At 35.8% G+C, this 17582-nt stretch overlaps 1 protein-coding gene across 3 annotated transcripts in view; it reads right to left on the bottom strand.

Moving 5' to 3' along the window:
- The window catches only part of LOC145694628 (uncharacterized), a 610937-nt gene that overhangs the window by 69728 nt on the left and 523627 nt on the right, over positions 1-17582 (bottom strand). For all 3 annotated transcript variants that reach the window (XM_081771034.1, XM_081771036.1, XM_081771035.1), the window contains exon 7: positions 5966-6120. In XM_081771034.1, coding sequence (XP_081627160.1) covers positions 5966-6120 — 155 coding nt within the window. The remainder of the gene's footprint in view (positions 1-5965; positions 6121-17582) is intronic.

The raw sequence follows: 17582 nt of genomic DNA, 5'->3' as shown, positions 1-17582 counted from the left end.
CGTATTGTTTGATTGGGCATTGCTACTATGAATATAAGATGTTCCCTTGTCAGACACCATCTAACCAACCTGCCACTTACGTATTAACATGTAATTTTCATAAGATAACCTGACGGTTCAACGAAACAAACAAGCCCCACATCACTGGATATTATCTGTACCTAGTGAAACGTAAAACTCCATTCTAATTAACTGCAACATTCTATATTATTAAAAACGATATAAAATAAAACAGAATTGTCTTTTTTCAACACAAAAAAAAAAAAAATAATAATGTTCACTTTGTTTCGTGGGAATCAGGTGCAAAAAACACTGCAAGACAAAAATATCTATATCTATACAGAAACAAAAATATTTCACGCCAGCACTAGTTAATGATAGTTATTCTAAAAACAAAGTAGCAGTGTCGGTACCCACGTGAAAGAGTGTGGTTTGGTTTTGGAAAACCACACTTCTTAAGCTAAATGTTATCAAGTCTAAGCTTAAATATAACATTTTACCTAAAATAAAATGAAGTACACTTTATAAGCTGAATGGTATTTGAAAACAAAACATTTAAGGCTTTAGATTTGTCGAGTAAAGTTATTTAGTTCCACTTCAACGTAGTGTTGTTCTACAGACAGATTAGTATTTTGTATCCTGAGCATTATACTAAAACGCTAGCGTCAACAACACTGCGGGTAGTCTATGAAGCAAGGATAATATTCGTAAGTATATTTTGGGTTTTTGTGTGATAAACTGGTTAATTAGTTTATCAATATCATATTTGTCAAGTTACTGGTTTTTACATCGATAATTTGGTTTAAAGTTGGTGCCATGCAATTTCTGACGGCCATCGATAATCTTTTATTTATTTATTTATTTATTTAGAAAATGAGATGAAATGAAGTTTTGATTTAATTACCTTCCGTTATGCCTTTTAGGCTAAAGGAAGTGGATGGTTATAATTTTTTGCTCTTTCACGTCGGAAATCGAACTCGGGACTACGCGAACCAAAGATGCAAGCGCTAGACCAGCGGGAAGAGCCCTATTTTGTACAATTCTAATCGGACAATACAACACCATCTTGTAAGGCTATTGCTTGCTTATATTACGAACAGCATCATTAACTATTTTCACTGGAAATAGTATCCAGAAAAGTAGTGTGTTATCGAGATGTTTCCATTAGCTAGAATTATTTCTGAAAACAATAAAAACATCGTAGGCTTTAATAACATACTGCTCCCAATATTTTACAAAAAAAAAAAAAAAAAAAAAAAAAAAAACTGGCAGTAATGGGCGTCTCCCGCTTGCCCCATTTGCACATGTGTGCTAGTCACTTGCAGTATATCTATATGTAAAACAGAATAATCACAGAGTTGGACACAGGGCGCTGCTACGTTAAAAACAGTATCATGTAGGAACAGAATGAAATATTGCATTATACAAATAAAAAAAAGTAAAAGGAAAAATCAATGTTCCTTAACTATATCTGTGAAATCAGTGAAAATATCTAGTACTGTAGGAAAAAAAAAAAAAACTCGAATCTCATCACTCAATGAGTTGATAAGCACACATATCAGCCTGTTGCTTCTATTCGTGGAAATATATTGAAACACATTAGTCGATTTAATATTATATATATATATATATATATATATATATATATATATATATATAAATTACACTGTATAATGACCAGAACTATAATGTTACTCATTCAAATTACTTGTACAGGTAAGAAGGGATCCATTGCTCAGTGACTGAGAGATCATTCTTGGTTAAATCTCAGGATGTTGGAGATTGTGGTGGACAGCATCGGGAAGGGATTTCTCAGGGTCTTCCTTCTACTTTCCCCTTTAATCCTATTGTAGTAGGAGCTAGTACTATAAGTTCTCTACCACTACAATCCATGTGCTATCCGCACTTACGTGCAACACAAGACGTTCTTCTTTTGTTATTTAAGCTGCAAATAGTTGAAGTGGTCTATTCAAAATTGATGCCAGATTGCGAATATGTCTGTAGCTTTAAGATATATAAGTTAAGTAAGTGCATTGTGTAGAAAAATTATTGACTAGCACCAAGTGAAATGTGTATGACAAGTTCCATAAGTCAAGTGAAAAAAGATTAAGTGGCGATGCAGAAGTCTCATTAAGCAAAGAAGCTGTTCATTTACCTCTCTTCTGTAAATGTTCGGATCCACTTTCACACACATTTATTGGTAGGTGTCAAATCCACTTTAACACAAGGACGCCCGTCCTCTCACCAGATAGTGTGTCCTTACACATCGAACGACCACACTATCAATCGGCCATTTAGTAGCCTTTAGTTGACAAATTGTTAATGTGCGTGGTTACGGGTTCGATACCGGGTAAAGGTATTTAACTTCCACACGGACAAGAGACTAGGATCCCAGTTTAACCAAATGGAATCAGATTTACATTCACTGCTGTCAACACATGCAAATCCCCGAACCACGTGTCTCCTCTATTATTTACTTTCGTTTATATTGACTGACTACACTTCGCGAGTTCTGATTGTCATTGGAATTAAACGTTTTAAATACTTTGTACAACCATGGCTCGTCAGTCATATGATTCCAATGACATTAAGTAGTAGATTCAGTCTAGTTATACTTCGGTGCCGAAAGTCATGTTAAATCAAACATATTTATTACGTCCACAAACATTACATTTTTACATTTATTTTCCGGCATCTTTAACTTGTAGAACAAAAGTAGGGGCTTGAAATTTCCCTTAGCAGTTACAAGAGAAAACATTTATGTTTACGGAAAACGAACACGTTACTGCACATTGTCAGCACCAAGGCTGTATGAGGCGTGGACCGATAGTTTAAGATGGGATCCCAACCACCGTAACGTGTTTAAATCTCAATGCTACATCACAGGAAATCAAACCCAGGACCAGTGCACAGAAAGTGTGTGCAGTAGCCACTAAATCGATGGGGCGGCCTGGTTAATTAAAGCACCAGTGCTTCAGAAATGCAAACAATTTATTGACAAACGAAGTTTAAGCAGTGTTAATGGGCAAGGGGATATGAAATTCGAATTATAGCGACCTTTTTTTAAGTAAATATTGTTACGATGTCTCGTTTTGTCTCTTCTTAAAGTGACTCTTGCTTATACATCAAGGGATGGCAAATGATGCTATTTACGAAAAACGACTAACAGCTGGAAACACTGACATCATGTTTGATTCCACGTTTTTCAAGCTTAGAATGTAAGTTTTTTTTTAATGAAAATTGTTTGTTAGAGGAAAAAAGACAAGTGTCCTGTAAACGGGATTGAAAGAATTAGCCGGCCACTGATGCGTGAAATGTACGAGTTTTGCATCACTAAGGTGAAGCTCGTAAAAGCTAATGAAAACAAGCCTGTTGCACGTCCAATAAACTGTGAAGCAGCTTCACTTCGCTTCTAAAACACACACACACAGTCACATAGCGACAAAAAAGAGATCAAACGTTAACTCTCCCTCTGCCTTTCATTCCCTCTTTGATTTCCATGCTTCTACCTTCAATGCTACTTTATATATTAAAGAAAGCCGAGAACAAGCACACTGGGCATAAGGTTTACTCGTCTGACATTGCTTTAGTTTTTTAAGACTGGAAGTTTGGACCAGTAGCGGAGCTATTAGCCAAGCCCGTGTACTAGAAAATTCCACCCTCCCCCCTTTCTCAGAAGTGGCCACATTACTACTTACTAAAATACTGGAAAACATAGTGGAGGTCAGCAGGCCCGTATCCAGGGGGGTCTAGGGGGGCCGGGCCCTCCAAAAATTTTCGCTGGCCCGCCCTAAAATTTTCATGTTAGGCTTGCAAATGAACTATAATATAGTTAGATCGGGCCCCCCTAACTTCGGCCGCCCCCCCCCCCCTACATTTTTGAGCTGGCTACCGGCCTGGAGGTCAGTAAATATTTTATGCTAACAAGCATTCAAAACTAATTTTTAATGTAATAGCAACTATGGATAATCCTTAAAATACCAACATGACTACTGAATGTTGGTACTTTAAGGATTATCCATAGTACATAATTATCCATACATATAATGAATGTGGAGTGGAATATTCGTTATAAAACCTCACTGTAATCTTTCAGTTTTACGTCCTACGGTTATACCATCTAGGCTAAGATGGCGATTATGATGATGAGAAATAAATGAAATGGTGGAATGAAGAAAGTGGAAGGAAACGGGAGAACCCCGAGAAACCCACGCACACGGTGTTTGTCCACCACAAAGCTCACTTGGTGCAAGGTAGGATCGATCTAAGGGCCCCATGCATTAGAGGTGAACGCTCTACCACTGAGCCATCTCAGCCCAACACCTCACAGTAGTTTTGTCATTTACTCGTAATTTTTTTATGTTAAAAAATATTTTAACTTTGTTTAAATGAAGTAAAGGTTTAACTTTATCTTCTCACATCTTATGTACATTACAAAGAAGGTACATAATAATAATAATAATAATAATAATAATAATAATAATAATAATAATAATAATACTGTTCGACATTGGAAACACTAAATTCAAAGCACGAAATATTGAGTGACAATGCCTTGGGAGGAAATAACAGAGCAATTCTTACAAACATTATAAACTGTTTTAACTTTATGACAAGGGATCTAACAGCCAATCTTTATTTTATAGTTATTATGTATCTTGAGAATATCTTTTGTTATAATCTTTTATTCAAAGAACCAATCTTTTATGTTGAAATATGACAATAAGTGACCAGAATTTTTTCCATGCCGGATGTGTAATTTTAAGCAGACTCATTCTTTTGAATGACAGTTAAATGAAACTTGCATTTGCATAGTTCTGTAAATGGTATTTTATGAAATTGACTGTTTTTATTTAAATCTTGTTTTATAAATCAGTTTGATCCCTGTAATTTAAATATATTAACATTCTAACAAAGGCCTTACTTAACCTGCTCTAATATTCATTCTAAATACAAATTTTCTGATCCGTTTTTGGCTATGAGCTGTTTAAAATACTTAATAATAATAATAATAATAATAATAATAATAATAATAATAATAATAATAATAATAATAATAATAATAATAATAATAAACTGCCTATACACAATGGAACTGTCACAACCTGAAAATCCTGCAGAGAGCTTCAATGAGGACCAGTTGAACCATGGCCGCTCGTATATGCAAAATAGTATGTGTGAGCGAAGAGAGATTTTTAATTTAGCTTAAAGTGTGTTAAACACGAACGGTTCCCTTAAAATTTTAGCGGTATCCTCACTTTCCTTCACGCATTGAACTAAACTAAACTTCCAAGTTTACAGCTCACCAAACAGCTGTGTCAGTCCAGACGGTTTTTTTAATTTCCAATGTATGGTATGCGTAAGAATGGGAATCTTCTGAAACGACTGTCCATCCGAGCAAGAACGATACGATATAACGAGAAACGGTTTGACAGTCCAGAACGCACTACTCCATCCAGTAAATTAGATAATAAATACATCTACTTTCTTCTGCAAGATGAGTAATCGCCCACAGAAAAATCATTTCGCAACAAAACATTACTTTGACAACACCATCTTACATACAACGAGTCTACCCTAATTTGGGTCACGTAAGTAATAAGAATCAAAATGGCAAAGTAAACTCTGGAACTCTTTGTAAGCAATTATGTTCAAGTTGAACGTTATTTCTCACACATGACAGTTCGAATATTTTCTCATCACTCCTACCTAGCCTTACCAGCAAGAACTGTATACGATAATCGATTAAACGTCACAGTTCTTCTGATTTGTTTTTTTCTGAAGTAAGACAAAATGTCCCATTTGGATCTAATACGAAAATGGTTGAAGTCTGGGGCTAAAACTTTTTTTTTTTTTTTTTTATCATACTGTACAGAAATTAGTTTTAGAAATGTATACGGAAATATTACGAAAAATCAGCGAAAATAGAAATCTTGCTCACACAGAAACACATTTTTCCACTTACCTGAGTATTGTTGGGAGGCGGGGTTGCGGGAGGCGGGGGGCTGGGGGTCCGCTCAGTCCCACTGCCGGTCCCGCTCCCTGTCCCTGTGCAAGTCCCGCCGCTCGCCGTCCCGTTGTTGACCACAGCGTTAGCGCTGCACAGCACAGGGAGTTCACCTGGAAACAGATAAAAGAAGCAGAAGGTTAGAAGAGTTTAATTGATATGATAACGGTCGAAAACTTGTCAAGCAGTGACTGGTAATTTTTTTTTTTATTATTATTAATGCTAATTAGTTGATACTTAATAGTCCGTACACTAATGATGGGCAGAACGTGTCTAGTTACTTGACGATAAAACTCTGCATTCTATAACCTGCCTGAAACTGTACCTTACGTGCTATCACATTCTGAGTAGGTAGCCAAGTATCTTGCATAATGTGGACAGTCACGGGAACAATAACCAGGTACCAAACAGACCAATGAAATCGAGACTACTACTGTCAGTGACTTGACCAGAAGAGAATCCTTGTATATACTGAATAAAATCAGCGAACGAAACAATAATCATCATCAAAGGTAGTCTGCCACTTGCAGCAACTGAGAATCTTCCATTTTCCACTATCTTCAGCTAAACTCTAAGAAATCGAGCTACAGAACTATTCTCATATCGCATGCAGCAAAAATTATGCTTTGGATACTGTTTGTGTGAAAGAACAAATGAAGTTGAGAGGGAACAGTTCGGATTTAGGAGCGGTATGGACACAGGAGATGCAATTGGCTTTTTAAAAGTAATCGGTGAAATATTTACATAAGAAAAGAAAAAAAAAATACAACTTAGAGAAGTGTACGACAGAATAATCTTAAAGTAGTACGAAGTCAATTTTAATTAACCAACAAATGAGGAGAATGACTGGTTTGTGTCGTAGAGACGATGATGTTGACAACTAGTATTTTTTTTTTTTTTTGAATGATCTCATGTCAAATGAAGATATCAATGGTCATGTAGATCCTTTAGGAACATCATATACAGAATTTGAACTTGGACGAAACATCCACGGCTTGCAGTATCAAATCGCTGAACTTCACGTACTGATAAGAAAGTGACAGGTCTCATGTAGAACCTGGAAGGAAGGGCACCACTCTTCTAAAGTCTGATAACTTCTGACATGATGAAACAGTAGAAGAAACAGATTATCCCACGTGGAGAGAGAGATGTTTATGTAATCAAAGCCAAACCAGTATAGGATGGAACTTACACACATCACGATGAGAGGGCGATTGATGAATGTTCAATTTTTAATTCTAGGTTTTCCAAGTCTTTTTTTCTTTAATTTTTTTCCATGAAAACAAATAAAAATGTTTTATCGATTAAAAAGAGAAAATCCCGCAAAAATACACCAACTGAAAAGAGAATATATTATATGCTAAATAAACACAACTCCTACAAGAGTTACTGTAGAACATACAAAACTAAATATGTATATATTGATTATAATGCATTGTTACGAGATTTCATACTAGGAAAGGCTTGAGTAGAGTATCACCTACCAAACGACCAATTGAGGAATAATGTATGTAGAATAAGGAGAGAATAAGAAGAAAAGAAAGAAAAAACAGTCAATTCCTGTAAGAAAAATAAAATACACTTCGAAAAATTCCTCGCTTTTTCCAGTTATTCCATGTTTGTAAGTGCTTCTTTCAGAAAACATGCAAAGAGATGGCATTCTAAAGCTATGTATTAACAAAGCCTATATCTACTTGTCTTACATTTTTCTGAAGTACGCGCAACAAGACGTTCAACTGTCACTTAGCTATTCAAGTTAAACACACAAGGTGCCACCTAATTTCTAAATATGAAAAAAAAAAAAAAAAAGCTTCAGTACGAGCTTTAGAACACTTGTAAAGTAGCAATATTAAAATGTTTATTTATTCATTTATTTATTTATTATATTCTGAAACCAGGGGTACACTGCCCCCAAAGACATGCCTAAAAGAAACAATGCTATAGGAAGCGTTGAACCCTATTCCCTCAGAGATCATACTGTAAAATCAAACTTTCATAATACTTGCTAGTTTAAATATAATCATGATTTTATTATTTGAAGTTATTTTTTTCATCTTCTAGCAAATGCGTAATGTTATGTTTCTCTTACTATACATAAGGATCCTGTACATAATACATGAACCTTAAAATGAGGAATTTTCACGTTTGAGTAACGAACAAATCGAGGAATTCCGCTATCAACGTTGGTTTCAAATGTATTTATTCCCTCAGAAAGATAGGAAGCATGCGATTACTCCAATTGAGACTTTACTGCATTGTAAATAGGGACCACCCAAAGCGAATGAAGGATCAGACCTACAACTTTATGGTCGGTTGGTTGAATGAGTGAGTGAGCAGCTCCAGTGTTTGGAACTGAAAGAACCGGGCACGCCACACGTATATAAAAAGAAAAACAAAATTTAAAAAAACTCCAGCTGCGATCCATTTAAAACTTTCATTTTCTAGTATTCTCACATACGTTTCACCATAGATCTTTCTGCAATTAACAATGTGAAACTCTTCATCACTCAATTAACACTGAAATTACGAGCGAAATATAGAAGGGATATTATATAAGCCTTGCGATATAGGATTATTATATATATAAGCCTTGCGATAAAATATTTCTGAAAGTTCAAAAACTGTCAACCTACTTGGTTCCTGAAAAGAAAACTTTGAGTTTAACGCCCACGATTTCGCCTGTTACGCTATCGAAGACGATGATTACGTAAGTCAATGCTGATGAAAGAATTGGTGGAATGAAAAAGTGGAAAATCAACGAGGACAATATCCATTACACTTACGTGGCCGAGAATTGAACCAGGGACCCCACGCACCAGAAGGAAGTGCTCTATCACTGAGCCACAGTGCCCCCCTACTTGGTTCCTGTAGATTATTTACAATGATTAGCCTCCGAATTTACATGCGCTATAAAAAGTTATAAAATATGCACTACGAAATAATGATGATAATATACACTTAAGGAACAGCTTATTCCTTTCAGATCCACTTATTTATAATGTTTACTGTGTGCAGAATGAATTTTCATTGTACACTACTAGGAGTTTTTCAAGTCTCTCTAGTGTTAATCTTCATCTACTGTTTGTTTAAACTAATTAATATCCCGAAAATGACATTTCAACAATAACTAACGTGATTGGGACAAAAGTTGTACAATGACATAAGGTTCGAAACATTAATCTAATCCCACACATGCAAAGTGATTAACTCAATCTTTAATTTGAGCTAAGTACTTTATCCAACTTTTCTTATACAGTGGCGGATCCAGGATATGATCAAGGGAGGGGCTAAACCATAGTTTGCCGTTTTATCCAGTGTAAAGCAGGATTGAAGCCCATTTTTTCCAGTGTAAACCTGAGCGTTAAGGGGGGGATCCACCACTATATATATATATATATATATATATATATATATATATATATATATATATATAATTACTTTCTTACAAAGTTCGATTGACTTGCAGAAGGATTCACTTCGAGTTCGCAAACTCTTTTCATTATTTCACCAGTTGTCGAAAAATTGTATATTAATGAAATCAAGATCTTGATGCTAGAAAAGAGTATTAACATTACTCAGACGAAAGGAGAAGCAATCGATCCTCATAAAACACGAAGCTATTGATTCAGGGCGTTAGAAGTACTAAAATGATTTATTTCAAATATATGCAGGAATATACAAATCCCTTAGAATATGCACACAAAAAAAAGTAATGTTGAATCAACCACACAAAATTTTGTTTCACGCATGCGACAAGTTTATCGAGTTCAGACAGTCGCGTTGTTTTTTTGGAAATGTGTGTACTGACTCCTGAAAAATAAAGTGTGGTAAATAAGTAGTCTTGTTTTAAAATTCCACAACTGAGTTTTTCTTTTTGTTTGATTAACAGACTGGAAAATTTGTCATTAAAAGTTAAGTACATCGTATACATTTAGTAATTACGTAGTCACTGCGTACGTAGTGACGATAGGTGGTGGCTCGGCGAATTTTTCCCCGGAGCCCCCCGCCTAACGCAGACATTAGGATTTCGGAGTTACTTTCGACACAAAACTAACTTTCACAGAACATATAAACACTATCACTAAACATTCGATCTGTCTTCTAGGATTTCCGTACAGATTAACAGAAATACGGAACATCTCTTCCTTAGCAACTTTGTACGAAATAATTTCTCCTAAATTGGAATACTGTTCACCTATGTATCTGGGCAATGGCAGCTGCTACAAACCTATCCCAGCTGAACTCAGTTCTAAATTTCTTCCTTGCAATAGTGCGATATCAGAACTCGAACTATTGCAAACACTAAATATCCAACTACCTAACACTCGTCATAAAATCAGTGATCTCAAATATCTGTATAAACTCGCACATGGTCAACTCAGGTCCGAAACGCTCCTCTCAGAATTGTACTTCCGAATTCCCATCAGACAAACACGTAGCACATACCTCTTTCAAATAGTACGACCTAGACTTTCAATAGTTCAACGTTCTCTGTTCTACAGGCTTCCTAAATTATACAACGAAATGTCACATACATCCATAGACTTATTTAATTCTGAAGCAGCGTATAACTCCACTACGACGTCATTTTAGTGGATAAACTTTACTGTTAACCTTTCTTGTTATCACTTACATGTTATTTTATTATTATTATCATTATTATTATTATTATTATTATTATTATTATTATTATTATTATTATGTTACAATGTCTTAGATCTGTTAGATCTTCTAGTATAATCTGGTGTTCAGCTGTTTCTGGAATCATTTTTGTAGATATCTCCCATCGTCCTCCCAATACTTTTCTTTTCACAGTACTACTTTTTAATTCCAATGTATTTGAATTCCCCCTGGGAACCATCTTATGAAATAATCAGTGCTTGTGTGTGTGTTCAATCTAAGCTGTTCGAACTTCTTGCTGGGAGAAACATCTTCCTTTCTGCTTGGGATTGTCCCAATGAATAGCGTCTATCACTTCAGGACCAGGATAAGTATGAATTATATTAGTAACAACATAGTATATTAGTGATATTAGTATAATTATCTCTACATGTTTCAATTCTTAAGTTATATTTTTTGTAATCATATCTATACACTGCGACATCTCTTGTTGCTCACCTTGATTTAGTTGTCTGCCACGTTTTGTGACGTCTTTGAATTTTTACACACTGACGCCTCACAATGCTCAACACCTGCATTTCGTGCAAGTTTCTTACCTTAAATTTTGCAATGTAGTTATAGTGCAACAGATGGGTAACGAGAGAAAAAGTTTGCGTACGAAAGTACAGTGGTTATTACAACGTAATTTGTATATTAAATTATTATTTTAAGAAACATAGCAGGTTATTTTAAATTTTGATAGATATAACCAAACAAGTATTGAAAGAAAATATACAAGTTGTAGTTTGCTTTTATCTAAGACATAATCTCCATTGTGCATTTGCAACACTGGCGTCACCACCCATGTTAGGAAAAATTATCTCATGTCCCCATCGGCTAGGGACGAACTGTTGGACAAGACACTTATAATGATGTTTTGATACGATCTAACAATTATATTAAAAGCAGCCCACAGGACTCTTCAACTCCCTCCTTTTTTTTTTTACCGTACCCACACACAAAAAAGAAAGAAAAAAGAAATATATATATATGCTCCCACTATATAGGTGAACGAACGCTCTTTCCAATTGCTTGTAATTCTTATGATGTTCAGTAGATGGACCTGGCATCAACATTATTACAGCTTTCTCAGCACATTCAACTATATTCTATCAATAAGCCCAGGAATAGTGAATAATGTGCAACGAGTTCTATTTTTATCTTATGTAAATTTGGATGCGGAGGCTTTAGCCATTATTTTTATAAAATGATTAACTCTATAAATGAGTGTTACAGGGCTGTGTTTTTAAGCTGTATATTTACACTAATTATACTGGTTGTATTAAAAGTTCGGGTCCATAGGCCAACTTCGCTATGAGTAAAGATACGAGAAAATGGAGGAATTTTTCCAATCGCACCTGCTGTCAGGGTTCCATACTGGTACGACGCTACTTGAAATTTCTACGATAGGAAGTTCGTAAAATAAATTTCGTTTCGATTTTTTTTCCGCGACAGTGCTACGATCGCAGTTCCGCTCATGCGCACTGGACTAGTTACTCTGATCCAAGCAGAACGAAATGACACACAACACAGAGTGTCGTTCGCATGGGCGGAGTTATGGGGGGCTTGACAAAAAATAAAATGCCACTTATAAAATGGCCACCTACCAAGACCTCCGAGATCGACCAAAAGATCTGCCCCCCAGCAGACAATTCCTAGCTCCGCCTATGGTCGTTCGTAGTAACTGTTCATAATGGCAGCGTTGATCAAAAATTCCGTCGCTTGTGAAATTAGATCTGTGCGACGAACGTAAAAGAAGTAACATTCATGGACAAATCTGCGAGGTTTACGTAGAAAATGCAATGAGTTATTCAATGGTGAGAAGATAGGTCCGAGAATTTAAGAAAAGGCGTGATCAAATGCACGACGAAGAACGATGTGGGTGTCCATCTGTGCTTTGTGATGAACTGGTGAGTGCAGTCGAAGAAACGATTACGAACAACAATAAGTTTACGATTGTTTACGTAGGTTTACGATGCTCTTAGTCTTGAATTTCCACAAATTTCACGAACAGTATTTTACGAGAGTGTTACTGAAAAACTGGGTTTTCGTAAACTCTGGCCACGCTGGTATCTAAACCTTTTACTGAAGAATACAACAACAACAACAACAACAAAGGGGGGCAGCGCAGTTAATTTTCTGACACGTTACCATGGTGACGGCGAGAACTTTTTATCGCAGACAGTCACGAGGGATGAAACCTGGATTTGGCAAATCCGCGGAATGGAGGCACACTTCGTCCCCAATAAAGGTCCAAAGCAATTCTTGATACCCCGGAAAGTCATGTGCACAGGGTTTTGAGACAGACAAGGCATTTTACTGATTCATTTTTTACCACGAGGTGCAACTATCTATTTGTTTATTGCGAGAAGCTTAAGAAACTGCGACGTGCAATACAGAACGAGCGCAAAGGAATGCTCATCAAAGGTGTGATTTTCATTCACAACACCCGATGACACACTGCGAATGTGACCGAACAACTCCTTGAAAGCTTTGGCTGGGACGTTTTTGACCATCCTCCGTTCAGTCCCGACCTCGTTCCTAGCGACTTCATCTCTTTTTGCATCTAAAGTCTTTCCTTGCTGGTAGCGCTTCAACAACGATGAAGTGTTAAAAGAACATGTTACCACATGGTTGACAACACAGGCAGCAACATTCTATGACGTAGCAATACACAAACTTATACACGCTACGAAAAATGCCTGAAAACTTACGGGAGCTATGTGGAAAACTAATGTTAAGTTTTATTAATTGATTGCTTTCTTTATCTGTACTCGATCTCTTTTTTATTACCAAACGAAACTTACTTTTAGAACGAACTTCATATAATTGATCACAAAGCGATTTACAGTGATTACTAAATATAAACGTCAGTGTTAAATGCAAGCAGTATTTGATCTCTTGAATGCTTATAAATTACAAATTGGCAACATTGCTTGTGTGTTTGCAGTCAACTGTTTATCAACTGTGAGTAGTACACGCTACGAATGGAAAATTATGTGAACACATCAACACAATTTATTGTTCATATGTATGCATATTTAATAATTATTATATATACACTGACATTTAGATTTAATATATTTGCGTCACACCCGTCACACAAAATACGTATAATTTATTGCACGGGTGCGGCCATCTTGTTTCACTGATTTCCGGCATCCCGTTTGCGAGGCGGGCGTGCCAGGCCCATATGATAATAGTTCTAGGACACCACCAAAAGTGACACAGAAGCACGAACTTTGTCTAAGTTTTGTGTATTTTTTATACAACTTTTTCTGTTATTTATTGAATAGACCTTGTATCTTATACCTAAGGAACTAAGGTATAATCCTAATAATAAACGTAAAACGTTCCAGTCTGTATGTCACGCTTATCCTAATAATAACAGACGTCGATCTCTTCAATTATCAGGTGTTAAACTGTGCACGCAATTTGCCGTTTTGAAACTATTATAATGATTTAATTGCAACTTAGAAACTGTATTATTTTAATTTAATACATAAAATTTGTTAAACGAAACGAATTAGTGCTTTTAATTGACACGATTTTAACATATAGTGTAAAGCGGGGCCTCAGGCTCGGGCGGAACAACTAGTGGTTCTTAAACATAACGCCATCAACATGATTCATCTTTACAGAAATCCAAAGGAATTACGGTGTTAGAACTACAATTAGTTAGACTCTCCTTTTAACCCACACCATCAACAGGTTTTCCTCCAGATTTATTTCTGGAGATCCCCAATTTATCCTCCAGTGACTTGTTGGGGAAGATTCAACTCAGTAATTCTGACATAAAGCAATAAATCATGTTATTTCTGAAAGAAGTTCTTCCCACATTTATTTTCTGTGGACAGTAAAGAAGTTATTTCCCCTTATTACAGAGTATTGCAATTTTTACCTCTTAAACCAATTTCAATTTTTAATCTATTACCAGCCACATTCAAGTTCTTTCTTGTATTTGCTGAGGATTTTCCATTGTCTTTACGATAAGGAACCTTAGCCTCTTCATAACTACTTTGTCTACGGATTCATCTACAGATCAACCTGACAGATTGGATAAAATGGCTTTATTTATTTATTTATTTATTTTTTGCATTAGAATTATGTTATTAGCTATCCTGGGCGTATATCCTGTCCTCCTCTCCCTCCTCTCACTATGATGCCAGCCCTCTAAAGATCACAAGCTACTATTAAAAGCAGTTACTATTAAAAAGAGTGTACGTCTCTCTCTGTAACCTCTTGGGATGTGAAACACAGAGAACAAGAAACGAAGTGATAATCACCCTGATTAATGAAGCTATGGTAAGAGTTGTGCATATTATATATATATATATATATATATATATATATATATATATATATATATATATATATATATATATATATATATAATTACTGTAACAAACTATTAGAAAATGGGTGCACTATCCAGATAAATGTATGGCGCGTCAGTCGCCATTACACAGCAGCAATTTCCCAAACTTCTCAATTTAATTTTATAAGGTTACTTAATTCAAATAACTCTCCTAAACTAATTGAACCAATATAATCGAATGATATTCCGCTTAGATTTTTGATATCTTGTTTAACTAATTGAGTGTTTCATTGTCAGACGCATGTTGATGGTGTAAAATAAAGTGCTCTAAAACAGCGAGAGCATTTTGTTTGTAATAGGGATTAGGAATATCTAAATTCTTAATTTCGTCCAGATGTTTATGCATCCCACAACTCTTTTCAAACTTCGTATATCAGTGTTACTCACAAATTAAGATGTTTCTGTATTGTAAATTGGATGTATTGTGCGTCTCATTAATAAAGCAATGCGATGACTTGAAAATGCTATATCCAAGATTAGGAATGGAAAGGCAATCAGGATAGATAATGTACCAACAGAATTCATTAAGAATATCTTAGACAAGGGCAAGAAAGAATTATATCTACTTTGTAATGAAATACATAAAACAGAGAAATAGCCAAGAGATTTCCTGAAGAGATCATGATACCGTTCGCTAAGAAATCGAACTCAGAGAGATGTGGGGTCTATACAAGTATTATTCTCATATCGCATGCTGTAAAAAATATGCTTCGAATACTGAACAAAAGGTTGTATCAAAGAACAAATGAAGAAATTGAGGAGAAACAGTTCGGGTTTAGGAGAGACAAGGGCACAAGAGATGCAACTGGTTTACTACGGGTAATTGCTGAAAGGTTTATAGAAAACTGGAAAGCGATGTATCTTGTATTTATTAATCTAGAAAAGGCTTTTGACCACGTAAACTGCGAACTGTTATTGGGAGTTCTTAAGAAGGTCGGATTGAAAGGCAAAGATCGAAGACGGAAAAAGTAAGAGTTAGAATTGTGGGGAATGACACAGGAGAGTGCAACTGGAAGGAGAGTTCGACAGGGATTTTGTCTTTCGCCAACATTATTTCATATCTATCTCGAAGAGAGAGTAAAAAAAGAGCGAACATAGTGAAGAATATTTCGATACGAGGTAGAATGATTACGTGTATAAGGTTTGTAGATGATATGGCAATTGTGGCGGAATAGGGAAACAAAATCAGTAAGATATTAGAAAATTTCAGAAAGGTCTACAAAGAATATGGGATGAAAATAAATGTCAGAAAGACAAAACTAAGCGGTCGGTGTCCAATATAGAAGTAGAAAGGGACAAAACAGAACAGGTGACTAATTTTCGATACCTGGGTAGTATTATTAGAGATGATGATAAGTGCAAACGTGAAATTAAAGTCAAGAGAAGGAATGACGAAGGAATCGGAGAGAATGGAAAGTCTATTTTGAAGTCCTTGAACAAAGAGTTGACAAAAACGCTCATAAAATGCTTCGGTGAAGTATTCTATTATATGAAGCACAAGCATGGGCATTATGGAAGCTATGAAAAAGATTGGAAACTTTCGAAATGTGGGTGTAAAGAAGAATGGAGAAAATTAGCTCTGTCGAGCGGAAAACGAATGAAAGAGTATTGAAATTGATGAGGGGGGAGAATAATTTTAGATCTAACTGAAAAGAGGAAGATAAATTGGTTTAAATATTGGCGGAAAAGGAAATGTGCCATAACAGACGTGCTAGAGAGTATGGTGACAAGAATGAGAGGGAGGGAGCGAAGAAGGATGTAATTGATGGACGGTATTGAAACAGATAATAAAAAAATAAAATGAAATATCTGAGTTGAACGTCCCACGATTATGCGTTAGGCTAACGGAGACGATGATTAAAGCAAGTGAATGATGAGGGAGGAATTAGTGGAATGAGAGAGTGAGAGGAAAAGGGAGTGCCCGAGAAAACGCGCGGAGCACAATGCTAACCAGCACAAGTTTTCTTTGCTGGGGTCGAACCAGGGACTCAACACACTACAGGTAAGCGCTCTACCACTCAGCCACTGTGCCTAAAAAAGAAGTTGTACATGAAGACGAAGAGGTTAGCTGAACACCGTGGAGTATGACAGCTTCTTAGTTGAGGCAAGTAAAATACCAGTAATGGCAAAATAGTTATGATGATGATAATGATGATACGGAATCAACCTGTTAAACCATTAAATACATGTAGTGTGTACTTGTAATAAAAGATTTGTTAAAATCTATGAAGGGCGATTTTTTTCCACAATCGGGAACGCAGTATACTTGTTTAAAACACATTTTATGTTGGGCTTCAAAGTGGAAAAACTCTGAAAGCGCTATCGCCATTCTCTGACAATAGTGGTTGTCGTTTGAAAATTTTCAGACAAAAAGCTCTTATCACACTTTTTAAAACATGTAAATTTGGGTAACGTAGACAAGCAGTGTCACGTATATACACATATCCACTTCCTCTCCCATACATATACAACTACACAATAAAAGCGAATGTATTCTCATTCTATCCACACAATTCACGCTATATCTCGTCCAACAGT

This window comes from Thermobia domestica, chromosome 9, assembly GCF_964235325.1.
Source record: "Thermobia domestica chromosome 9, izTheDome1.hap1.1, whole genome shotgun sequence".
NCBI lineage: Eukaryota > Metazoa > Arthropoda > Insecta > Zygentoma > Lepismatidae > Thermobia > Thermobia domestica.
This window is presented reverse-complemented; position numbering and strand designations above follow the sequence as displayed.